Source organism: Microcaecilia unicolor, chromosome 3 (genome assembly GCF_901765095.1).
Source record: "Microcaecilia unicolor chromosome 3, aMicUni1.1, whole genome shotgun sequence".
In the NCBI taxonomy this organism is placed as follows: Eukaryota; Metazoa; Chordata; class Amphibia; order Gymnophiona; family Siphonopidae; genus Microcaecilia; species Microcaecilia unicolor.
Window position 1 is genome coordinate 350391604 of NC_044033.1, and position 26995 is coordinate 350418598.

General features: G+C 44.3%; 1 protein-coding gene across 2 annotated transcripts in view; it reads left to right on the top strand.

The window, feature by feature from the left end:
* Positions 1–26995, top strand: part of NCOA7 (nuclear receptor coactivator 7) — a 382797-nt gene that overhangs the window by 316289 nt on the left and 39513 nt on the right. Inside the window, exon 2 of one of the 2 annotated variants that reach the window (XM_030198489.1) lies at positions 8079–8226. The exons of the other annotated variant lie outside the window; for it this stretch is intronic. Coding sequence (XP_030054349.1) covers positions 8079–8226 — 148 coding nt within the window. The remainder of the gene's footprint in view (positions 1–8078; positions 8227–26995) is intronic. 2 annotated transcript variants of the gene reach the window in all.

A 26995-nucleotide genomic window follows, 5' to 3' on the forward strand; every position in this document is an offset into this window, starting at 1 on the left:
ACAGATAAAGTGACAGACTGACGGAAGCAGGAAAGTACGAGGGATGGAAGTTGGAGTAGATGGATGGACAGACACATGCATAAACCAGTTTGATCACATTCTAAAGATACATAGCCAAAAATATTTGTGATTGTCAAACATATCTAATACGACTCCTGAAGCAGGCACATATGTTCCGAAACATGGTACCGTGTTGAGTCATCATCGAATAAAAGTTTCAAACTACATATTGAGAGTCCCTAATCTGCTTTGAAGAGCCGGATCCTGTTCCCACTCCTTTTTTGGCTGTGTCTCTTATGTGGTGGACTCTGGTGTTCTTTCCACTTCTGTGGTCCTTTTACAATTAAATGGAGGCAGCATTCACTATGCTTTAGGGGCTCCTGACCACATTGCACAATTGTGACATCTAGTGGCTAGGCTCAGAGTGCATATCAACCAGCTTCCACAGAGGGCTAGGAATTGTCTGAGACTGATGTGGATAGGTAGAACAGGAATTGGCAGCCAGTGGCTCTTTAAGCACCAGAATGCAGCTCCCAGATTTATTGTGTGGCACAGGTACTGAAGGACAAACCGAAAAGATAGAGAGGAAGTGATGTCTTAGGTGAGGTGAGGTGCAGGTAGGGGGGAGGGTGTGAAGGAAGTGCTGCTTTCAGCAGTGAGGAAGGCAAAGCTGGTTTTTTTTGCCCACACAGGTGTATCAGGATTTAAAAAAGGCTTGGACAAGTTCCTGGAGGAAATGTCCGTTGTCTGTTATTGAGATAGATATGGGGAAGCCACTGCTTACCCTGGGATCGATAGCATGGAGTGTTGCTACTGTTTGGGTTTCTGCCAGGTACGTGTGATATGGCTTGGCCACTATTGGAACCAGGATACTGGGCTAGATGAACCCTCCGTCTGACCCAATATGGCTATTCTTATGTTCTTATGTGATGTTTTTTGCCTTACCGGCCCCAAGAGGAGTGATAGTGACATACCTGGCCCTTGTTAGAGAAAGGGAGACAAACCAGGGGCGTAGCCTGATTGGGCCTGGGTCTGTCCACTTTCATCCCAGACCCACCCAGCAGAGGACGACCTGACTGGCTAAACAAAGCCCAGCCACTCTTAAGTACTGGTTTTAGCAGACCGCCAATCACAGGTGGCACTCCCTTCCGACCTCTTCCCTGTTCCAGTGCTGCTGCAGCTGCCCGAGGTCCTGCCCGAGGTCCTGCAGCAACGACATAATCCTTAGAAGGCAGCGTGGGACCTCCCAACTGCGTTGTGCTGATGGCTCTGCAGCGTCCTGCCTCACTAAGACACAGACTTTCTTTTCCTGTGAGGGCGGGACATTACAGAGCCGTCAGCACAACGCGGCTGGGATGCCGTGTACTGCCCTCTAGGAATTACATCGTCGCTACATTGTTGGGTGATCTGGTGGCAATCACGGATAAGGGGCTGGCGGGTACTGCAGGGGATGAAGCTACCACTGGGGACAGGAAGATTTTGAAGGGAGTACCAGGGAACAAGAAGGGAGTAATAAGGACACTGAGGAGGAAAGAGAAATAAAGAGGAGATGCTGGATTAGGGGTGAGGGATAGGGAAGGAATGCTGGACCTGAGGGAAGAAATAGTGGGGGGGGGGGGGGAGAGGATTCTGGACACAGGGAGGAACAAGACATAGAGAGGGCATGCTGTTTATAAGAGAAGTAATGGAAGATTTTGGATATACAGAATGACTGCTCACAGGGAATGCTGGATAAGGGAAGGAATGGGGGAGAGATACCAGACGCAGAGAGGGACAGGGCATACTGGACATGAGGGAAGGAATGGGGGAAAGAATAGGCACAGGGAAGGACTGGACACAGAGAGGGAATGATGGACATGAGGGAAGGAATAGGAGAAGATTCTGGACACAAGGAAGGATAAGAGCATGGTCACAAAGGTGTGAGGTGCTAGACTTGGAGGTGGGAGAGGATAAGAACAAGGACACAAGAGGTCAGATACTATACACAGGGGAGGATAAGGACAGGGACACAGAAGGGAAAGGGATTGTGGACATGGAGAGAAAAAAATGTCAAATAGACAGGAGATACAGGAAAAAAAAGTTAAGAGATGACAGAGGATTGCAGAAACCAGAGACTGTTATAATGTGATTAGAAAAATAAAATGACCAGACAACAAGTGTAGAAAGAATTTTATTTTCTATTCAGTGATTGGAATGTGTCACTTTTTGGAATGTACAGAGTTGGTGTTAAACTGGGCCAGGGCCCGAGGTAGAAATGTGGGAGAGGACCCTTCCCTTTCTGTTGCAACCCCCCCCCCCCCCCCACAGGTGCTGGCCCTGACATCTGCTATCTTTGTACCATGCAAGAGTCTGGGTTGTTGTTGTTGTTTGGAGGGGGGGGGGGGGTTCAGCTGAATGCATATTTCTATTAGTTTATTGCCAGTTTTTATTTGGTGAGGGTCTGTCTGTGTTTTGTGTCAGTGACTGAAACCAAATAATCAGCATAGAGTTTCTGTGGTAATCTAGCTTTTTCAGTTTTCCCAATAGCTAGAGTGATGTTCTAGGGCCCACTACATATTTACGGTGCTGTCTTTCCCTAGGTATTTATTTCATATTTATATCCCACCTTAGACCAAAGCGGGTTATATCGGAACATACATAAAATAATGAGATACAATACATCATAACATTCGCCCCCATCAATATTCTCACAGTAACATTTCATTCCTTAGGATAACTGTTTAAGTCAAGTCCAAGATCATCCTTCAAGGAAGGCCTTCATAAAGTAGCAAGTGTTCAAATTCTTCTTGAATTGTTGCCTACGGGAACAGTCTTAAATGTCCGTGAAGATGGTTCTACATACTCACAGCAGGCCTTGTTATGTGAAGGTTGGAAGTTTTGCCAGAATGGTAAATTTGTTCTAGGTTTTAGGAGACTTTTGTATTACTTCACAATATGCTGATAAGACTGAGATTAGAAACAAATATTTTCTTTTGTACAGCATGGTTTTATGGGGAAATACCCTATCTCTGTTGTATACCAGTTGCTGGGGGAGAGGCCAAGTAATTCTAAGAATGCAGAATATATTTTTGGATTTAATACTTTATGGAGGAAGCATATGTATGTTGAGGGAGCTGTGGTTCATTAGGGGCTGAAGAGTGCAAGCTGTTGTACTTATCCCCTCCCATCCCTCAATATAGCCTGTAGGTTCTGAATCCTGTAGTATTGCCCTCACTGCAGTTATTTGTTGGGGGTGGGATGGGATACGAGAAGGGACCAGTGGTGTTCCTAGGGGTCTGACACCCGGGGTGGATCGCCATGCGCCCTGCCCCCGGTGCAGCACCCCCCCCCCCCCCCTGGGTGCACGCGCGCCTGACGGCTCTTCGTTTTAATGCTCCCTCTGCCCCGGAACAGGAAGTAACCTGTTCCGGGGCAAAGGGAGCATGAAAACGAAGAGCCGACAGGCGCGCGGCACCCCCCCCAGTGGCGTGCACCCGGGGCGGACCGCCCCCACCGCCCCCTCTTGGTACGCCACTGGAAGGGACAGAACAGTGGTGGAGAAGGGTGCCAGGTTTCATCTTTCAAAAAGTTGGCAACCCTAGGTGCATCATTCACATAGCTGGCGAGGATCTCCCAAGCCCCACCAACTGAAGATATCTGCAGTCTGTCGAACCCACTGTCAGAAAACCATGGCAGTCAGTGGTGGTGCTCCAAACCGCTAATACCAGCACCACAGACTTACTCAGTGCTCATGCGTGTTCAGTTCATGAATTTTATTTTTATTTTTGTTACATTTGTACCCCGCGCTTTCCCACTCATGGCAGGCTCAATGCGGCTTACATGGGGCAATGGAGGGTTAAGTGACTTGCCCAGAGTCACAAGGAGCTGCCTGTGCCTGAAGTGGGAATCAAACTCAGTTCCCCAGGACCAAAGTCTACCACCCTAACCACTAGGCCACTGAGCATGCTGGAGTGCCTTTGTCAGTGGCTTGGAGCGCTGCCTTTGACTGCTGTGCCTTTCTAAACATGGGTCCACGGGCTAGGGATCTTCACCAATGACAGTATTTACTTTTTAAAGTTCATGGGGGGGGGGGGGATAAGAAAGGAAGAGGAAATGCATGCCCATCCAACCTACCCACTGGCCCACTCAAAATTTGCTTTCTGGTGAGGAGACTGAGGAGCATTTAAATGATTACTGGTATTGAGCAAGTGATTAAAAGAGGGGGGATGGGGGATTTAGAGAAAGGCTAACTAACAGCTGGGGATGAGGTTTGGGATTGAGAGAGAGCATCTGCCAGGGAAGTGAGTAGTATTGGAAGCAAGAGAGAGTGCTAGGGGAGGAAAGAAAGCAATTTACATAAGCATCCCATTTTATGACAGGGTTGCAAATCCCAAAGATTTTTTTACAATGATAAAACACCATAAAGTGGCCCTTCTGTTTTGAGAGGTTGAAGGCACCTACATGAGAGGTTAAAAAATGGAGACAAAACACATAGTAGTTGCGAGTGAACCCTCATAATGCCACAGTCCCAATAAAAGACCAACAGTGACTGAGTTGAAAGCCCTGGCCCTAGTAGCAGACTAGCGGGCCAAAATGAAAAACAGACTGCATGGCAATACGTTTGGTTATATTTTGTGTGTCTGTTGTATTTCATTCTTTGCACATGAGAACTGAAATAGATATTGATAGGAAGTGTAGCGTAGTGGTAAGAGCACAGACCTTGAGACTCCAACCCTGCTGCTTAACCTTGCGTGAGTCACCTAACCTTCAGTTCAGACTCTCTTCTACAGGAATGCTTTGATCTTCTCAACTGCTCCAGATTAATATCTAAGGAAACATTTTGATTAGGCTTGCTTTTCTGAAATAGGCTGTGAAAACTATAAGGCTATTTATAGCTATTCTGCATGCTGTTTTAGATTCTTTAATTTGTAATTTCGGGGTTTATGTTTTGTACTTCTTATCTTTTTATCACTTTTTATTTTTTAAATTTTTTAGGGCTGTATTTCAATTCAAATTTGTAATCATGATTAATCACACAATTAAATGTATGTTAGTTATTTACAGTATTTATTTTTCCCCACTGCAGGTCCTTGTGACTCTGGGCAATGGAGGTTTAAGTGACTTACCCAAACTCACAAGGAACTGCAGTGGGGGGGGGGGGAGACACCTAACATACCTTTAATTGTGCAATTAATTGCAATTAAAATACTCATTGAAATGCAGCCCTAATTTTAATTAGTCATTTATGTAACTGATATATGATGTAGCCACTCTGCTGTCATTCCACAAATTTTATTTATTTTTATTTATTGCATTTGTATCCCACATTTTCCCACCTCTTTGCAGGCTCAATGTGGCTTACAATACATCATGGATAGTGGAAATAAGAAGAGAATAGACATTTGGTGTTACAGAAAATTTTTGGTAACATGATCATGATAAGACATGATAATAGTATGATGAGCAGATATTATAAGACGTTTCTAACTACGTATGGAGATTTATGTGTATTCACATTGGTTGATCCATGTTTTAGGCAGTTTTCAAAGTTTTGCTGGGTGAGATTATGGAGCCCTTTTACTAAAGAGTTGCCACGTGGCAACCCGGAACTACCGCCAGCCCAACGCAGGTGCCAGCGGTAGTTCCACCCCCAGGCTGCACCATATCTGGCGTTAACGGAAATCTTGATAAAATATTTCCACAGGGGGTTACCCAGCGGTAATCGGCAGTGCCGTGCAAAACCTCACGCTGCCACTAGCACAGAGCCTCTTACCGCAGCTTAGTAAAAGGGGCCTCCTTGGTTTGAATGTCTGTTTTCAGCAGAAAATCTTTTTGTTAGGGCTCTGTCCTGGTCATTTACAAAGCAGTACATACAAGCACTCGTTTGCTTTACGTTTGTTTGCATTTCTTTCCTGCTTTCTTAATGTGTTACTGGAAGGTAAAGTGACTACTTTGGAAATGTAGATTCTTAAAATGAAGAGTCTTATGATGATGATTGATGACCTGTTTTTTTTGTGTGCGTGTTGCTGAGGAGGGGAGGGGAAAGGAAACCAGGTTAATATTATGTGTAAATGGAATTTTATTATACTCAATTCGCCCAGTGCAGATGTAATATTCTCTGAATTTATGAGAAATATTAAATGATGGATTCCAGATATCACTTGAATGGCTGATTTATGATGGCTACTACAGTGGCCATTGGAGTATGGATTTTATTAATATCTCTGATTTAATTTTTCTCATGTTATTCAATATGAGGACAGATACAATATATTTTATGTTCTTTGATTTAAAAGAAACAGAATAATAACAGAAGACCCAATGTTGGTATAAGTTAATTGTATTTTCTCATGTTATAATTCGTACATAATGTACAATGTGTTTAAAATATATGAGTAGCAAGGAGATTGTTCTTCTGTGGAATCAGTATGGAATTTCTTAAATTTTATCATCATTGTGTGTCTTTGTGAAAAATAAATAGCTAATTAAAAAAAAATCCAGATAAGCTCCTCCCATCCCTTTCCCACAAGACATAGTAGAAAGCAAGGTTTTTGTCATACTCTGACTTTCCAATCACTCAGGCCCCTGCTTACTAATGTGCTAAGATTTTGCAGTTACTACATGGCAGTAGCCAAAATTAACACATGGTTTCTGCAGAACCTCCCTATTAAATGTTGGGGGCATTCCTAGCATCTTCAGAGCGTAAACATGCAATTACCGCACAGAGAAATGTTGCTGCCTCACTTTAACAGCATAGCCATGTGATATTGTTAGTTGAACCTCCGGAAGTGACATTAAGGGGCCCTTTTACTAGGCGATGGTAAGCCCACTGTGTGCCAATCTGGAGTTGCCACCGGCCCAACATGGGCATAGTTCCACCCTCAGCGTGCAGCATTTCCGGCACTAGCGGAAATATTAAAAAAAATATTTCTGCAGGGGTTTACCTAGGGGTAATCGAGCAGTGCCGTGTGCTACCCAGTTACCGCTGGGTTAGTGCAGGAGCCCTTACCGCCACCTCAGTGGGTGGCAGTAAGTGCTCCCCCCTCCCCCCGCGTGGCCACATGGTAAGAGCAATCTTCCCACATGGCCATGTCTTTTTTCGGCCTTTTTACCGGCTGTGGTAGAAAGGGCCTCAGCACGTGGCAAAAACGGCCCCCACCACTTAGGGTTACCATTTTGTGTCCTCTGAAAAAGAGGACACGTCACGCCTCATGCCCCCCCTGCCACGCCCCTTCGGGTCCTCGTTCCGCCTCTATTCCCCGCCCCCCGTCACATAGTCCCCTCCCCCCCTCACATCCCCCCCCCCTCACTTACTATCTAGCCCTGGTGGTCTAGTAGCGTCTTCTCTTCGGGGCAGGAAAGAGCCCCCTCTTTCCTGCCCGGAGCGCTGCCTGCCCTTGCCTGCTCCATCCTCCTCGGTCTGACTGGGGATTCAAAATGGCCACCGAGAGTTGAAGCGGCCTCGCGAGAGTTCAACTCTCAGCGGCCATTTTGAATCCCCAGCCAGACCGAGGAGGATGATAGGGGAGGCAGCGCTCCGGGCAGGAAAGAGGGGGCTCTTTCCTGCCCCGAAGACATCACTAGACCACCAGGGAACATGGTAAGGGAGGGGAGGGGACGGGAGTCCAGACTCACGGCGCCAATCGCCCGCCCACACGCACGTGCCTGCCCGCACCCGCGCCCACGTTTGTCCAGAAATCCGGACAAACGTGGGTGCAGGCAAAATCCGCCGGACGCCCCGGACATGCCCTCAAAAAGAGGACATGTCCGGGGAAATCCGGACGAATGGTAACCCTACCACCACTAGCGCAGGGCCCTTTTTACTGCAGCTGTCCATTATCTGTGACATTAACAGTTAATGCACAGTAACAATCTCCAAGAGACCTGCTCCAGAAAGACATTTTCCTTTTAGCTGTTTTTGACATGACACTGTTAAACTTTGAAGTAATATGAATTTGTTTTGTTTGGAGCTGTGCAGAAGGATGGTACTACTTATGAACTAATGCAGTGATCAGGGATGTAGTCTGTAGTAGAGCACATGGTTTGGCTTGGTGTTGCCTGTATACCTATTAATCATGCACTTTCATTTCTGTTTTCAGGGTCGACCATCTGTACACGTTTTTTGTGCAGTGGTCGCCAGAAGTCTATGGGAAAGATGCCAAAGAGCAAGGTTTTGTGGTTGTGGACAAGGATGAACTTGATATGGTCGATAACTTCTTCAGCGAGCCAACCACCAAAAGCTGGGAGGTGAGTGTGCCCTACTCCGAGAAACAGAAGACACATTCTAGGATCATGAAAAGCTCCTTTTGTCTTGGGGTTTGTTTGTTTTTTTCAAGTGGTGTTTTATGTAGCCCTAATTTGTTTTGAGTTTTTTCTGATGAACCTGAAGTTTTTCTGTTTGGGCGGTTGCAGCATTACAAGAGAGAACTTGTCTACTCAAATTTAAAAAAAATAAAAAAGAAAGAAAGAAATAGTGCTAGGAAAGCCCTGGGAAATAAGTGGGTGGAGCAGCAGGCAAAAGGGAGCTAAGTCTGGAACCATGTTCGGAACACTTAAGGTATGTTTCTGACTGAGAAATCCTTTTTTTTCCCCACTTACTCCTCTGTGAAGAAAGTGTATCTTTTATATGCAAAACTGTGTTTCCCCTGCTAGGAATTATGCTAAGAGACATGGTTGCCTCTTTTATTTCAAAGCATGCTGCAGATCATCCATTACCCAGCTTCACTAGCACATCAGGTGGAGCTCCTTGTGAAACCTGACAGCTAGTCAGGTAGCAAAATGGTTCAAACTTAGAGAATTTCCAATTTTGTACAACAAATACAGGCTTATCAATTTTGGCCAGGAGAACTGTTGGCAAGAGGCTATGGAGACCTCCTTTGCAGCAAAGCAGTTTTACTAAAGCAGATACAGTGGTGGTGAGGCAGTTCAATTAATTTACAGTTGCTTTATGTACTTTTATTTCTGTGCACCCTGTCAGTGCACCTCAGAGCACTGAGGGGCCCTTTTACTAAGCCGCGTAAGCGTGTACGCACGCCAAAATGGAGTTACTACCCGGCTACCACGTGGCTCTTGCTCAAATTTAATTTTTGGCACACATATGATACGCAGTCTGGAAATTTTTTTTTTCAGACCTGCGCCAAGTGGCATTTGACGCATTTAGGTTATTACCGCCCAGTTACCGCATGAGTCTTTAACACTAGGTCAATGGCTGGCAGTAAGGTCTCAAACTCAAAATGGACGCGTGGCAATTTTCATTTTGCCACACACCCATTTTTGGCAAAAAATTTAAAAAGGCATTTTTTTACAGATGCACTGAAAAATGACTCTCCGCGCGGCCAAAACACGCGTCTACACTACCGCAGGCTATTTTTCAGTGGCCTTTGTAAAAGGACCCCTGAAAGAATTAGCAAAACAACAGCAATATAAAAAGGGGAATGTGGAGCTTTTGAAATCTGGATAGGCTAGCTCTACTGCTTGCTTGAGTACTGTATATTAACGGTATTCAACCTGTGTCTGTACTAGGATCGGTGCTATTTAACATATTTATAAATGATCTGGAAATTGGAATGGCAAGTGAGGTCATTACATTTGCAGATGACAGAATGTAGTGGTCCATAAGGATAAGTTCCTCGTTATGTGGCGGTCAGCACTACTTGGGGTGAAGGGCTGTAAGAAAAGCCCTTACCCATTTTCTGTGGTTGGAGTTTTGGATCCTATTATTGCTGGACCACATCAAATTACACTATATTCTTGGACACCTAGGATCAGTGGCTGTTTTTTTTTTTTTTTGTTTGGTTGATTATTTTTGTCAGACATACAGTTTATAAGCCTATATAGAGTACAGCGGTTTGTTGGACTGGTTTGGGTTTAGAGTTCCTTTGTTACGGGCGGGGGGGGGGGGGGTATTTGGCTAGGGTGTTATTGTAAAATTCCATTGATGACTTTGTTTGTCTGCCAGTTTGATTGTTTCATTTCTTCTTATTTTGTCATCAATAAAAAGGTTGAAACATAAATTTGCAGATGGTGGAAAACTATTCAATGTTGTAAAAACACATACAGACTGTGAAAAACTGAAGGAAGACCTTAGGAAACTGGAAGGCTGGCAATCCAAATGGCAGATGAAATTTAATCTGGATAAATGCAAAGTGATGCACATTGGGAGGAATAATCTGAATCATAGTTATTTGATGCTAGGGTCCACCTAAGGAGTCAGTACTCAAGAAAAAGATCTAGATGTCATTGTAGATAGTATGCTGAAATCTTCTGCCTAGTGTTCAGCGGTGGCCAAAAAAAGAATACAGGATGCTAGGAATTATTAGGAACAGGATGGAAAATAAGACAAAGAATATTACAATGTCTTTGTATCACTGCATGGTGCGACCTCACCATGAGAATTGCATTCAGTTCTGGTCGCTGTTTCTCAAAAAAGATATAGCGGAATTAGAAAAGGTTCAAAGAAGAGCAACCAGAATGATAACGGGGATGGAAAGTCTCTCATATGAGGAAAGGCTAAAGAGGTTAGAGCTCTTCAGCTTGGAAAAGAGACAGCTGGGGGTGGATATGATTGAGGTCTACGAAATCCTGAGTGGTGTAGAATGAGTAGAAGTGAGTCGATTTTTTTACTCTTCAAAAAGTACAAAGACTAGGGGACACTCAATGAAGTCACATGGTACTACTTTTAAACGAGTAGGAGGAAATATTTTTTCATTCAACGAGTAGTTAAGCTCTGGAACTCGTTTCCAGAGGATGTGGTAACAGTGGTTAGCATATCTGGGCTTGAAAAGGTTTGGACAAGTTCCTGGATGAAAAGTCCATAGTCTGCTATTGAGATAGACATGGGGAAGCCACTACTTATCCTGGGATGACCTGGATTGGCCACTGTTGGACGCAGGATACTGGGCTAGATGGACCATTGGTCAGACCCAGTGTGCCTATTCTTATGTTTTTATGGGAATTTTTGTTTTTTGCTTTTTTTGTTTCAGGAGCAGTATTGTTGTTGTTGAGCACTCTTTCAGAAAGAGCACACCCTCTTCTGAAAGAACGTGCACTATTTCCCCTTGGTGTATACTCTTTCGGAAGAGGGCACACTATTTATGACACAGGGAATAAAACAGTTTGAGAGGGTTTTTTTCCTATGGTTTCAGGCAAAACCCAACATAAAATAACATAGGAAATGTTGTTTCAAACTAATGCACTTGTTATGGCCGAAAGCAGATATTAGTATGGTGAGAACAAGAAACAGTAATAAACCACCTGACCACATCAGAGTTCATGGGCTTCTAGACTGCATGTCAAGAGTTTCAGAGATGATGGTTATACTGCTGCCCTTCTAAACATCAAGGTCTATTAGTAATGCAGGTAGTTGGTTTTCATTCAGTTTTAGTTAACAGTGCCGTAGCGAGGGCAGCTGACACCCGGGGCGGTTCGCCGCTGCGGCCCCCCGCCCCCCCCCCCGGAGCGCATTCCTACCACTAGCACTAGAGTAGGAAAGGAGGCGGGCGGGAGGGCCGGTCCGCCCTGAGTGCACGTCGCTGGAGCTGCGTCGGCTGCGCTGGTTCCCTGCTCTCTCTGCCCGGAACAGGAAGTAACCTGTTCCGGGGCAGAGAGAGCAGGGAACCAGCGGAGCTGACCCCCCCCCCCCCCCCCCAGCGGCATGCATCCGGGGTGGATCGCCCCCACCGCCCCCCCCCCCTCTCTTCCTATGCCACTGTTAGTTAATAAGAGACAAGAGTTTTTTTTGTTAAATTAAGACTGGTCCTCATTCTTGCAGTAGATGTTTTATGTCTTTTGCATGTTTTGTTTTTATGCTACTTATTGGTATGTTTTAATTTTTGATTTTATATACAGTGGGGGAAATAAGTATTTGATCCCTTGCTGATTTTGTAAGTTTGCCCACTGACAAAGACATGAGCAGCCCATAATTGAAGGGTAGGTTATTGGTAACAGTGAGAGATAGCACATCACAAATTAAATCCGGAAAATCACATTGTGGAAAGTATATGAATTTATTTGCATTCTGCAGAGGGAAATAAGTATTTAATCCCTCTGGCAAACAAGACCTAATACTTGGTGGCAAAACCCTTGTTGGCAAGCACAGCGGTCAGACGTCTTCTGTAGTTGATGATGAGGTTTGCACACATGTCAGGAGGAATTTTGGTCCACTCCTCTTTGCAGATCATCTCTAAATCATTAAGAGTTCTGGGCTGTCGCTTGGCAACTCGCAGCTTCAGCTCCCTCCATAAGTTTTCAATGGGATTAAGGTCTGGTGACTGGCTAGGCCACTCCATGACCCTAATGTGCTTCTTCCTGAGCCACTCCTTTGTTGCCTTGGCTGTATGTTTTGGGTCATTGTCGTGCTGGAAGACCCAGCCACGACCCATTTTTAAGGCCCTGGCGGAGGGAAGGAGGTTGTCACTCAGAATTGTACGGTACATGGCCCCATCCATTCTCCCATTGATGCGGTGAAGTAGTCCTGTGCCCTTAGCAGAGAAACACCCCCAAAACATAACATTTCCACCTCCATGCTTGACAGTGGGGACGGTGTTCTTTGGGTCATAGGCAGCATTTCTCTTCCTCCAAACACGGCGAGTTGAGTTCATGCCAAAGAGCTCAATTTTTGTCTCATCTGACCACAGCACCTTCTCCCAATCACTCTCGGCATCATCCAGGTGTTCACTGGCAAACTTCAGACGGGCCGTCACATGTGCCTTCCGGAGCAGGGGGACCTTGCGGGCACTGCAGGATTGCAATCCGTTATGTCGTAATGTGTTACCAATGGTTTTCGTGGTGACAGTGGTCCCAGCTGCCTTGAGATCATTGACAAGTTCCCCCCTTGTAGTTGTAGGCTGATTTCTAACCTTCCTCATGATCAAGGATACCCCACGAGGTGAGATTTTGCGTGGAGCCCCAGATCTTTGTCGATTGACAGTCATTTGTACTTCTTCCATTTTCTTACTATGGCACCAACAGTTGTCTCCTTCTCGCCCAGCGTCTTACTGATGGTTTTGTAGCCCATTCCAGCCTTGTGCAGGTGTATGATCTTGTCCCTGACATCCTTAGACAGCTCCTTGCTCTTGGCCATTTTGTAGAGGTTAGAGTCTGACTGATTCACTGAGTCTGTGGACAGGTGTCTTTCATACAGGTGACCATTGCCGACAGCTGTCTGTCATGCAGGTAACGAGTTGATTTGGAGGCATCTACCTGGTCTGTAGGGGCCAGATCTCTTACTGGTTGGTGGGGGATCAAATACTTATTTCCCTCTGCAGAATGCAAATAAATTCATATACTTTCCACAATGTGATTTTCCGGATTTAATTTGTGATGTGCTATCTCTCACTGTTACCAATAACCTACCCTTCAATTATGGGCTGCTCATGTCTTTGTCAGTGGGCAAACTTACAAAATCAGCAAGGGATCAAATACTTATTTCCCCCACTGTATGTTTTATTGTTAACCAACTAGGATTTTAGATAGTGTGGGTTATAAATTTTTTAAATAAATAAATTCTCCTTAAAACGAAAGACTGTTACGGGTTTTACTGAAAAATTAGGAAATGGCAGTTATAGGCCTTGATCCATAACTCAGTCTATGGAGTCTGGTGCTTTATCACTTAATTTAAAAGTAGCTATATTTAGTATCAACCAATCATAGAGAAGTTTCACTGCTTAATTTTGTGGGGACAGGGAGAGGAAAGGGGTTCTGGGTTACAACAAAACACATTCCCCCTGCAAAAATATTGGGACAGCGCTCAGTGGGTTTAATATTTCACCACCCACACTACCCATAACATCAAGATGCCCCAACATATTGTATCACCTCCTGTGTCCCCTTCACACAAACACATTCACATACACACAGCTTCCCCCCCCTCCCCCCCCCCCCCCCCCCCACACACACACAAACACACACACTCCTCCGCAATTAACCTTCTGGTGAGTACAAGTATTCCGTGAACCTCTCTGTCCTTCTTGTCCACGGTGCCCCTGATCTCTCTTCCACCCCTCAACTTAACGTTCTAGAATTTCTCACCCCATTCCCTGCCCAGCAGTATTCTAGCACCTTTTCTCTCAGCCAATAGGCTGCTGTCCTGACCAGAGCTACAGATTTATCCTGCTCCATACTGTTGGCAACTCTGGTCTCTTTCAAGCTTTGGGCTGCCTAATGCACAGACCAGTGAGGGTGATGCGAGGACTGTAGGCGGCAGTGGCAGCAGTTGGAGTGGAAGCTGTCGTCATTCTCGGTTACCGAGGTAGCGGCTCCATGCAAGCACAGCTCCTTCTACACACGTCTTACCTTTCCTGCATGGCTTCACCGAGAACGGAAAGTTGAAGGCAGAAGTTGCACAGGCTGAGCTTTGATTGGTTGATGCAAACGCTTTTATGTGCCTGTGCAAACGTTGCATCTCGGGGGGACGGGTGATGACCCACAGATCACCCCTCCATACTCCCAGACAGCCAATATTATATGAAATTCAGAAGGTTAAAATTTGAAAATGTGCAGAGGTTGTATAGTCTTAGCTCCTAAGAAATACCCTCAGTATTTGATAATATTATCTTCAGAGTCTACAGGATGACTAATTTCCCTTTTGCAGTCCACATTCTGTAACCATTTCTCTGAACTCAAGTGGAACTTTCTTCAAATCAATCACCTTACTTTCTAATTCTTCCTACTTTCTTACTCATCTATATGTTACAACTTTGCCTTACCCTTCACTACCAATTATAATGTTCTAGTACATATTGTGTTGTCATTTCAAGTAGTATACCATGCCATACTTTTTATTGTTGTTCGAATATTTTACTGCTCTAATTGCCTCCTGCTCATGTTTGATCTATTCTTACTGTACACCGCCTTGAGTGAATTCCTTCAAAAAGGCGGTAAAAAAAATCCTAATAAATAAATAAAATAAGCTTGGAAGAGGAAACACACTCAGTGAAATTATCAAAATTTATGAAATGTCACACCATGTTGCCATAATGTGTAACACATTTCTTAGCTTTATCACCCGAATTTACTAATATGCAGAAAGGACACATTTGATTATGAATATACAATAGTTAAATAACAACACTTTGGTGCCAACTTACAGCAAAGATGTTTTCTATAATATAAGGTGGATAGATGGCATAAACTCCTTCACGGTCATGAAATAAGAGCTTGGGGAAGACAATCAAACTGCCTGAATTTGTGGAAAAAGCTACAGGTAGCTTCACCATGAGGGTTTGCCACAGTAGTTGAAGAAAAAGTCTTTGTGTGCTTTTTCTTTGATTCTTGCATCAGAAAATGTATTCACACAAATTAGAACTGGCTTTTTGCACAGTTGTTTTCCAAGGCAAAACTACACACAGTTTTTCTCCCCCCCCCCCCCCTAATGTTACACCATCCTGGAAACACCAGTCAAAATATCTGGGTAAAAGTACGTGTGTTGGTCACATACACTTGAACGTTTATCAGCATACGGGATAGAAATTAAAAATTCTCATTTCTGTGGAAAGGGCTTTGATTATTGCCCTTCACATGTTTAAATTTCTCTTTATTCCACTTGATGCCTGAACATCCGTGATATATCAAGTAAGAGACACACACGGGCAGGGCTAGGGCAAGGGTATTTGGCTCTATAAGCAGACCTTCAGTCTTGTTTCAACGACCCCCCACCCCAGTTAGGCTGCTTGCTCCCTTCCAGCGATCATGATCATCTCAACACAACCTTTCCCACAATAAGCTGGGTAAAGGCTAAATGGAGAGTTCATGTAGTTGTTTTGCGTTGACAGCAACTACTCTTTGGCACCCCACCCCCACACACATATACCCTGAAAGAAGCTGCCCTAGGCAGCTGCCTAATCCTTTTTAATGGTCGGACCGGCCCTGCCCACAGAAGCTTCTTCCTAAGTGTTCTGAAGTGTTGTTGTTGCTCCTGCATCATTTTCTTAGCCAGTGCAGAGTCTTACATTTTACTTGCTTTTTATCTTTTTGTCCAGCCTGCCTCACTGTCCTGTATTTATTTTTCTAACGCCAATATTTCACCCTTGACCCACAGCTCAGCCCTTCCCGATTGGTTCTCGAGTACAACTCGTAGCATTCCTTTGGCATTTATTTATGAATAATTATGTATATATTTTTGCATATTCTTTTCTTAGGTATGTCCATCTACCCCTAACATTCTCATTTCATGTTCGTGTGGGGTTTGTTTTTTTTTTTTAAACAATTATTGGTTTTATTCACCGAAACACAAGGATCAGAAAAACGTATAGGGAAAAGACACAGTTGGGAAATAAGTTATTTGCATGCTACATTTAAAATATGTGAGTGAACAAGTTTGGTTACATATCGCTGTAAAACTATACCTGTTTCCTTACACATTAGTGGGCCTGTGCTCTTCCTCACCTCTCACAGCATCTACCCCAGGGGGTGTCCAACTTCAGTCAGGTTTTCAGTATTTCCCCAATGCATTCACTGCCTCCATTGTATGCAAATAAATCGCATGTCTATTCATTGTGGAAATTCTGAAAACCTGACCTGACAAGGGCTGATGTTGGACTCCTCTGATCCGGAATGAAATTTTAGAAAAGGAGAAATGAAATGTAAGCAGAAAAAAAAAACCTAAATAAAACTAAATGGTACATTTTGGTGGATGAAAGCAGCTGCTGACTTACCAGAGTGCCAAGGGTATTACAGAGAAAACTTTCCTTTTGTTTTATTTGATTTTGGTATTTTTCCATTTGTTTTTACATGCATTGAAACACTTAGGTGGAGTTTGCTCCGAGTTGCCGATATTAGCAGTCAGCACCTGAAGCTAACCCCTCTCCCAATGCTCTTTCTCCCAACTACTCATATCGGTTTGGATTGGATTTATTGATTTGATATATCGCAATATACTTTTGTGCCTAGGTGGTTTACAATAAAAAAGTAAACATCCATCATACAAAACATAATACAATACAAATTCTAGCTAAAATACTTCTTCAAATACAATATACCATTGACCACTTAAGTGGAATAACTAAATAATAACTTCAAAAATAGCTTACTGTTCTTAAAATCCATAAGTCAACCATAATATTGCTGAAACAATAAAGTCTTTAGAAGTTAATAGAAAGATAAATCAGAAAAACAATTCAGCCTAAAACTCCATAAAGAGGGTCCAACATATGAAAAAACTTGCTTCCGAATCGATGACAATCTAACAGTGTCCAAACCAGATAATTGAAGACGTCCTTTTCATGAACGCAAATGCCCGCAATGGAGAATACTAAAATATTTTCCTGGATAAATATGCAGGGTGGCCGAAGTTTAACACTTTGAAAACAAAACACAGCACTTTGAATTCCATCTGCTTTAAAACTGGTAACCAGTGTAATTCACACAGAATTGGAGCGATATGGCTCCTGAGTGCTTGTAGGGGGTGTGGCTGCGTTCCTATCACAAGCCTGTGGGGTCAGGAAATGTTAAGAAAGACATTGGGCAGATTCATGTGAACCAGTGTGTTCTGTGCCTGTTCCTTTTGGTGTAAGAATGCTCTTTGCTCATTTTTTCTGGGGCGTAAAATCTGGGTGGTTCCAGCTCCATGTAAGATTACACAAGACAGAAGGAAAAACAGAGAAGCTATCTGCTAGAACTGAAATGTTTGCATTCCAAGTGAGCATCTGACAAAATACAAAAATGTCAGCTATGTATTCGATTAAGAATTCTCCTAGATTCTGAGAAATTTACCAGAGTAGGGACAGGGAATGTACAGTGTTCTGAATTGCCAACGTTTTATTTAATATCAGAGAGATTGGTATTATATATTTAGCCAGAGTTTGTGTGTGATTTGATAGTGTTTGTCTTTCATTGTTTCGTTTTTGAGGATAGCTAACTTTCCAGCTTTTTCTTTGGATCTCTCCTTCTTTGTGAACCATGCAAGGAATGTCCATGATAATATTTTCAGACCAATATTCAAACTGCAGAGATCAAAAAATATCTAGATTGGCAGCATCGTGGCTGACACTGGAAGTTTTCCAGATAGTGACAATACTCTCAGTCCACTGTCTGACTAAGTTGCTGAAAAATGGCCTGCGGTAATGTAGACACATGTTTTGGGCACGCGCAGAATTATTTTTCAGCACACCTACAAAAAATGCCTTTTTTAAAATTTTTGCCGAAAATGGATGTGCGGCAAAATGAAAATTGCAACACGTCCATTTTGGGTCTACTGCAAAATGAAAATTGCCGCACGTCCATTTTGGGTCTGAGACCTTACCGCCAGCCATTGATCTAGCGGTAAAGTCTACGCGGTAACCGGGCGGTAATGACCTATCTATGTGCGCCAAATGCCACTTGGCACGCGTCCAAAATGCGTGGCAGAAAATAAAAATTATTTTTTTGGCCGCGCGTATCGGACGCGCACCAAAAATGAAATTACTGCAAGAGCCACGCAGTAGCCATGCGGTAACTCCATTTTGGCACGCGTTGGGCACACGTAGATGCTTACGCGGCTTAGTAAAAGGGACCCTGAGTCCTTCTGTCTGTCTTATGCAGATAGTGGACTGAGTATTGCCTATATCCGGATAAGTTCTGGGACTGCCCTGGCTCCACTCATGCTCTATCCTGACACTATCCGAATCATGCAGAAATAGTCTGTAAGGACAGATAGAAGCTGTTACCCAGATAAGTGCTTTTTTAAATATTGACCTGGATCTTTTATTGTGATGTGTAATATTCTATTTTTTTAAATCAAACCAAATGTAAGTCTCAATCTTCACCTTCAGTATTAAACCATTATCATTAGTAAGGAGGAAAAAGATCTCAATGGCTGTATACCATCCAAATATTGGAGGTAAGAGACCTCACATAGACTCAGTCAATGGTCAAAATTCATTCAAAATGTATGCACTTTTTAAGTTGTTTATTAATTTCTTATTATTATTGCAATATTTTTAGAAACTAATTATGGCAGATGCAGTGTTTAACAATAACAGGAAACTTATCTTAGAGGGTCTTTTACAAAGTTGCGCTAGCATTTTTAGTTCACGATAAAAATCAGCTGGCGGTAAATGCTGAGACGCCCATAGGAATTTTTAAAAACTCTAGCGTGGCTTTGTAAAAGGCCCCTTTTGTTGGCTCAATGTAGCCCTCTGTTTCGCTCAAACAGCTGCTTCAGGAGCATTTCCAAAACTTATGTTAAGGACCTGCAGCCAAAATTTCCCAACCTCATGGAGGAAATTGGGATTCAGCTTTAAGAATTTCTAAGTGTTCTGAGCAAAAGGAAAAAAAATAATAAAAAGGAAGAACTGAGTCAGAAGAGGGACCTGCTTATAATCAAAAGAGAAAAACGCCTATATTGCGACCCAAATCGGGAGATGGGCGTCTTTCTCCCGTGGGCGCCCAAATTGGTATAATCAAAAGCCGATTTGGGCGTTTCCAACTGCAATCCGTCACGGAAACAGGTAAAGTTGACGGGGGCGTGGTGAAGGCGGAACTAGGGCGTGGTTATCGACCAAGGAGAGATGGGCGTCTTTAGCTGATAATCGGGGGAAAAAAAAGCGGTTTTACCGCGATTTTGGGTCACTTTTTTTGGACCCTTTTTTTCACGAACAAGTCCCCAAAAAGTGCCCAACTGACCAGCTGACCACTGGAGGGAATCGGGGATGACCTCCCTGGACTCCCCCAGTGGTCACTAACCCCTTCCCACCAAAAAAAATCCCACTTCAAAAACTTTTTTCCAGCCTCTATGCCAGCCTCAAATGCCGTACCCACCTCCATGACAGCAGAATGTGTTCTATCCTATGACAGCCTTTCCCTGGTTCTGATGTGGTTCTCGGGTGAGTGTGACACCTTTTCTGTTATGCGCACTGCAGAGTCACATCAGCAATGCATTGTGGTGGGTGTAGGGTATTGGGCTCCGTGATTCCACTAGCTTGTGGCAAATGCTCACGATGTTGGTAGTTGGTGGGCTCTACTCCCATGGTGCTTTTCCCCCTTCTTACTGGGTCAGAGTGTGCCCTGTTTTGTTTCCGATAGTCCATGAGGTAGTGGCCATTTTTGTAAGCCAGTTTTAGATCCCTTTCACGTGTTAGCCACGTTACAGAACTTAGTTCTTACCTTGAATGTGGCTGAAAGAGGGCATTGTACAGCATTCTGCCAGCTCTGACCTACTGCTAATCTCAGTACCAGGGAGACTCGTTGCCAGTGGTGCACAACCTCTGATCTCTAGTTAACTGTAAGCATGCTTATTCCAATAAAGGATGTTTTCGTAGAGATTAGTATTCAGGTGTCAACTGGTGTGCCAATGTTATATAGCAGCAACAAGTCCTAGAGGCCTACGTGTATGCAGGTCCCTGGAGCACTTTTAGTGGGTACCGCTGTGCACTTCAGCCAGGTGGACCCAGGCCCATCCCCCCTACCTGTAACACCTTGTGCTGGTAAATGGGAGCCCTCTAAAACCCACTGTACCCACATGTAGGTGCCCCCTTCACCCCTAAGAGCTATGGTAGTGTTGTACATTTGTGGGTAGTGGGTTTTGGGGGAGGGGGTTGAGTGCTCAGCACCTGTGGTAAGGGAGCGTTGTCTGAAGTCCACCGCACTGACCTCTAGGGTGCCCAGTTGGTGTCCTGGCATGTCAGGGGGGCGAGTGTACTACGAATCGTGGCCCCTCCCACGACCAAATGGCTCGGATTAGGACATTTTTGAACTGGACGTTTTTAGTTTCTATTATCGCTAAAAAAAAACAAACACCCAGCTGAAAAACGTCCATTTTTTCGAAAATACGGTCTGTCCCGCCTCTTCGCGTACCCGTTTTCGGACATAGACGCCCATGGAGATAGGCATTCGCGTTCGATTATGCCCCTCAGAGTGTACTTAGGCTAGTGCCGGAAGGGAAGATGTCAAAAAGTACTGAGGAGATGGAAAGATTTGGGCAAGAATGGTCAATGGTTGTAGTAAGTTAGTACTGTGAGAGCTGAAGTCATGTACTAGAGATGCTTTTAAGTGCAGAGATGATATCTAGTTGCTGGCTAAGTTATATGCTGGGCTTGACTGGGGGGATACTGTAATTAATCTTCCACTTAGTATAGGTCAAAACTTATAATAGAAAAGTCTGAGTAGAAGATGTTAATGTGTGGACTGGGCGGAATAGTAAACGTGAGGCTGGCATTCAGATATGGGTTAAGTAAGTTTCTGGTTGTTTTTGTTTGTTGATGCCTCAACTATATGAGGAGAGGGCAGGGTTTAACTAATCCGCTTCCCCAAGCATTACTGCCGAGGAGTAGTTCTGTGGTACATGACTATCAGAGGTTTTATGAGTTAAGCTGGGTTTAGCTGGTGTCTGAATTTATTTTGGCAGTCTTGTACTGAGTCAGGTAAGTTAATAATGAAGAAAAAATGTTAAATGTAATAAAACGTGGGGGAAGTAAATGAAGAAAAATGAATGTCAATGCGCGTAAGTTAGATGGGGCATGAATTTCATTTTTTTGGGATGTGGAAGTAGTACATGATAATATGGGCTAAGTTAAGAAAGGGGTAGAAGAATTATTTGGATGGAAGATGGGGCTGTATGAATGACTTGAGGGTCTAGGCTAGGGGGTGCCTAGTTAATTCTAGTGAGAAAACTACAGTTGCAGTAAATTGATGGGAGTTCCTTTCATATGTTACATCAGTGTGGCTTGTAAAGACCAAGGATTATGTTCAGTTATTTGATTAATCTTTTGAATGAGATCTAGATAGAGGCAAGTTTTATGATACTAATTTGCCATATTTATTTGTTACATTTGTATCCCACATTTTCCCACCTATTTGCAGGCTCAGTGTGGTTTACATAGTACAGTAGAGGCGATCGCCAATACCGGTATGAACAAATACAGAGTGAGGTTATGGTAGAGTAAAGTTCATTTGTGATAGATACATTGGGGATCATAAGGGCGAAGAGTTATGTTATGTCCAGTACGAGCTTTTATGTTGTTGTTGTGTTGCAGGGTTAAGGCATTTAAGTTGAATCGTTCGGGTATGCCTTTTCGAACAGGTTAGTTTTTAGGAGCTTCCAGAAGTTTAGGTGGTCATATGTTGTCTTCACGACGGTTGGTAAATGTGTTCCATAGTTGTGTGCTTATATAGGAGAAGCTGGATGCATAGGTTGATTTGTATTTGAGTCCTTTCAGCTTGGGTAGTGGAGATTTAGGTATGTTTGTGTTGATCTTGTTGTGTTTCTGGTTGGTAGGTCTATGAGGTCTGTCATGTATCCCAGAGCATTGCCGTAGATGATTTTATGTACCAGGGTGCAGACTTTGAACGCAATACGTTCTTTGATTGGGAGCCAGTGCAGTTTTTCTCGTTGAGGTTTGGCGCTTTTGAATCTTGTTTTACCGAATATGAGCCTGGCTGCTGTGTTTTGAGCAGTTTGAAGTTTCTTTATGATTTGTTCTTTGCATCCCGCATAGATCCCATTAAAGTAATCTAGGTGGCTTAGTACCATAGATTGTACTAGACTTCGAAATATTTCCCTCGGGGAAAAAGGTTTCACTCGTTTGAGTTTCCACATTGAGTGGAACATTTTTTTATTATAGCTTTTCACTTGGCCAGTGGCGTAGGAAGTGGGGGGCGGGGGGACGGTCCGCCCCAGGTGCACGCCGCTGGGGGGTGTCGGCTCCGCGCTGGTGCACTGCCCTCTCTGCCCCGGAACAGGTTACTTCCTGTTCCGGGACAGAGAGAGCAGTGCACCAGCACGGAGCCGACACACCCCGGCAACGTGCAGTCGGGGCGGATCAGCCCTCCCGCCCGTCCCTCGCCGCAGGTATGAGCTCCGGGGGGGGGGGTGCGTTTGAGCGGGAGGAGGGTGCGCCGTGCTGCACCCGGGGGGTGTGTGTGCGTAGTGGCGACCCGCCCCGGGTGTCAGCTCCCCTCGCTACGGCTCTGCACTTGGCTTTCTAGTATGAGATTTTGGCCAATTGTAACTCCAAGAATTTTCAGGCTATCTGAGATAGGGAGGGTGAAATCTGGGGTGGTTATGGTGGTGGGTTTGTTCGTGTTGTATTGGGATAAGATGATGAGACAGTGAGTTTTTTTCTGTGTTAAGTTTTAGTTGAAATGCATTCGCCCATGAGTTCATGATGTTCAAGCTGAGTTTGATTTCTTTGGTGATTTCTGTTAGATCATTTTTGTAAGGGATGTATAATGTGACGTCTGCTTATATAAAAGGGTTAAGGCTTTGGTTGGATAAGAACTTAGCTAGTGGGATCATCATTAGGTTGAAAAGGAGAGGTGATAGTGAGGATCCTTGAGGTACTGCAGTCTGCTTTCCATGGTGATGATAAGTTCGAATTAGACTTCACTTGATATGTTCTTGTTGTTAAGAAACCCTGACCTTCCTCCCGCCCAAACCACTACGGTAGACAGCAGCGCAGCAAAAAAAACAACAACAAAAAAGCAAGCGCAGGGCTGCAGCAGCCTTCAAGTGCTTTCAGTTCTGCCAGTCCTCTACCCCCAGAAGTTGACGTCAGTGGGGCAGAGGACCAGCAGAAAAGACAGTGCATGCCTGAAGGCTGCTGCGGCCCTTCGGGGTTTTTTTTTTTCTCGTGGCCACTGGGGACAGGGAGCAGGCGGCGTTCGGGGCTCACAGAGGCGACTGCAAAGGAGGTTGGATGAAAACAGGAGACGGAATGAAGTCAAAAAGTTGAAGCCAATAGGTCAGTTTCTGTTTCCCTTCCCATTCAAAAAAAAGCAAGCAACCATATGAACTGCTGCATCCAAGTTGTCATTCTTTATTTTTGGTAGCATTTTTAAATTTAATCTCACTTATATTTTTAAACATTCTGGTTTGTGCAGCATACACATGTACAAGAGGAAGTATAATAACAGAATAACTTTTCTTAGGTAGAGAGTAATTTGTTATAAATTGTAATCAGTGTGTCATTTGAAGGGGCTGGTTATAGGGACACCCTAGCAGTGTTATATTTGTGCAGAGAAAAAGATGGAGACCTGTATGGCCGGGGGAGGTGGGGAGAAGATGGGGGGGGGGGGGTGCTGCGAAAACTTGCTCAGACACAAAGGGTGCCATGAACTGAAAAAGTTTGGGAACCACTGTGCTGAGTGATAAGCTTCCCATATTTAATGAATATTTCCATGTTCTCAACAGAGATCCATGTAGCACATTGACAGTGGTCTCAAGTTGATGCCTCGGTGCAGGGCCGCTGAGAGAACATAAGCACCGCCATACTGGGAAAAGACCAAGGGTCCATCAAGCCCAGCATCCTGTCTCCAACAGTGGCCAATCCAGGCCTCAAGAAACTGGCAAAAACCCAAACAAAACAAATGTTCAATGGACTTTTCCTTCAGGAGTCTGTCCAAACCCCCTTTAAACTCAGCAATGCCAACTGCTGTCACTACATTTTCTGGCAACGAGTTCCAGAGTCTAACTACGCACTGAGAGGGGAGACAGAGGGCAAGATTCCCTGGGCCCAGCGCCGGCAAGCCTTCCAGAGGCAGGCAGAAGGTTCTGCTCCCTCGGTCTGTCTCTCTTCTGCTCCTGTATGTTGTGACCCGGGTGATAGTGTCTCCTGGGTCCTGGCACACAGGAGCAGGAGAGTGACAGACTGAGAGAGGACTCAGGAACAGATGCAGGAAGTTAAGGGGGGCGGAGGTGGTGGGCCAAGTGTGGGGGCAGCCCTACCCCAGGCCTGTCTCTCAGTGGCCCAGCCTCAGTGCAATGTTATGGAACATAAAGCACACCGTCACAATGTCTGCCACCTACCTAGAGGAATACTGCAGGGATTCTGCAGAGAGATGCAAGCAGTGGAACCAGCTCTTCAGTACCCCAAAAGTACACTTGATGGTTGTGGAGGAGTGGCCTAGTGGTTAGGGTGGTGGACTTTGGTCCTGGGGACCTGAGGAACTGAGTTCAATTCCCACTTCAGGCACAGGCAGCTCCTTGTGACTCTGGGCAAGTCACTTAACCCTCCATTGCCCCAGGTACAAATAAGTACCTGTATACAACATGTAAGCCGCATTGAGCCTGCCATAAGTGGGAAAGTGCGGGGTACAAATGTAAATAAATAAATAAAAATCATACCACTTCTCTGCTTCCTTGTGGGACACTGGAAGCGGAGTCATCAACCACGGCTTGCACCCATATCCACCATCCCCTTTAAGAACACAATTGTTAGTGTTGTATAATGTACAAGGTCTTTAAAGGTTGGCACAACCTCCACCCCCCTCCCCTCCCCAACTTTTCAGTAAGATTGCTACACACTTGTATACCCCACTCCTCCCATCCCACCTCCCTGTTGGCCACCCATCTACCTCCCCAATCCTTCAAAACTCTGTCCCACCTCCTTCCCCCCCCCCCCACAAGATATCTGAACCTCTTTCCTCCCCCCCCCCCCCCCCCAATGTGGTATGGTACCTGACAATACTCATCTATCAGCAGTGCGTTTTTTCTAGCGAAAAAGGTGCCGGTACTCACATGCCAGGCCACCCTTCAGGGGTGAGTGATCACTGAGGGACCCACCCCACAATAGCCAGATCTCCTGTAAACTAGTCACAGAATCTATGAGAAGGCAGAATTTGAATGTAGAGCCTAAGCTCTTTCATTAAAATATGAGGACCATGGGTCAATTTTAGCAGACAATGGAAAAGGTGCTGGTACTCAGTATCCCCAAGTACCCCCTCAAAAAAGCCCTACCTATTAGCCATCCGTGACTGAATTTACCATCTGTAAATTTGTTGCAAGCCTGGTTTGCTTTCAGCATCTCCCCCTAAGTGAGAGGACAGAAAAGTGAAAGTGGATGATGTCATACAGGGAAAGTGGTATTTGCATATGCCTATTATGGGCATGTTCCTGAATGAAAGGGCTGCTTTCCGATCTCAAACTGAACTGAAAGTGAGAAGGCTATATAATCTGCAACCCACCACACACCCAGAGCATCAGAGAGAGGACAGGAGCTCTACAGTGTCCCAAGCAGCTGAGCATCTCACAGCAGCTAGTTATAAAAACATCCCGAAGAATGCCTTTAAATATTAAAATTGTCTACAGTGTAGGCGCTGACCAGGAGCCTTTTGTTCAGGTAAGATAATCTGTTTGCTGATTGTACTCATACAAGGAAACCGTCTGCTTCTACAGCCCTTCCTGCAGAGTAACCATGTGCCTGCCACCAGTAAAGCTGATAACACTTTGGGTAATGATAGAGACAGGCTTTAATTTCACTAGGTTGGACCCAAGAGTAGAATTCAGGTCAGTAATCCTATGTCATTTGTCCAGTTCTTTTCCAAATTCTGTTTCCTGCAGGGCTTTGGTTTACCTATACATAGCAGATATGTAACTTTTTTTTTCTATTTTATTGGGAATTTTATTATTTTCATATCTAAAAGATTGCATGCCCATTTGGTGACCTAGAAATGTTTATGTAATTTTTACCCTAGCTCCCTGCCATAGTGATCACAGGTTCCTTCACTAGCCAAGGCAGCATGGAAGCAGTCTTGTGGTTAGAGCAGCAGGCTGAAAACCAGGGAAACGGATTCAAATCCCAGACACTCCTTGTGACCTTAAATCACTTCACCCTCTGTTGCCCCAAGTAGGAACTTAGGGCCATGTTTACTAAGCAGCGTTATAGGCGTTAACATTTTGAACACGCGTTAACCATGTACGCACCTACAATATCCTTATAGGCGCCTACATGGTTAGCACACACTCTAAGTGTAGGCATGTGTGTGTGTAGATAGATATACACACATGCCTGGCAGTGAGTTAATACATTTTAATTTTAGTCTTGGATTTAGTTCACACCCTTTCATTGGTAGCTCAAACCAGGTTACATTTTAGTTACAGAGCTTATGGCCTTAGAGCTGGAATTTTGAGGACACATGCAAGAAGAAAGGAGTTATGTGCTCAGGATGCTTTTGAACTTTGGTCATTTTTCCTTTTAAAATGAATGATTCTGCTTTTCTTTGGGAAATATTTTTTTTGTAAGGAAGAGGATAGTATTGTTTTCACCAAATGGTTGGTGGCATCTCATAAACTAACTAGTTTATTAAGACATGAGGTTTTGGTTCA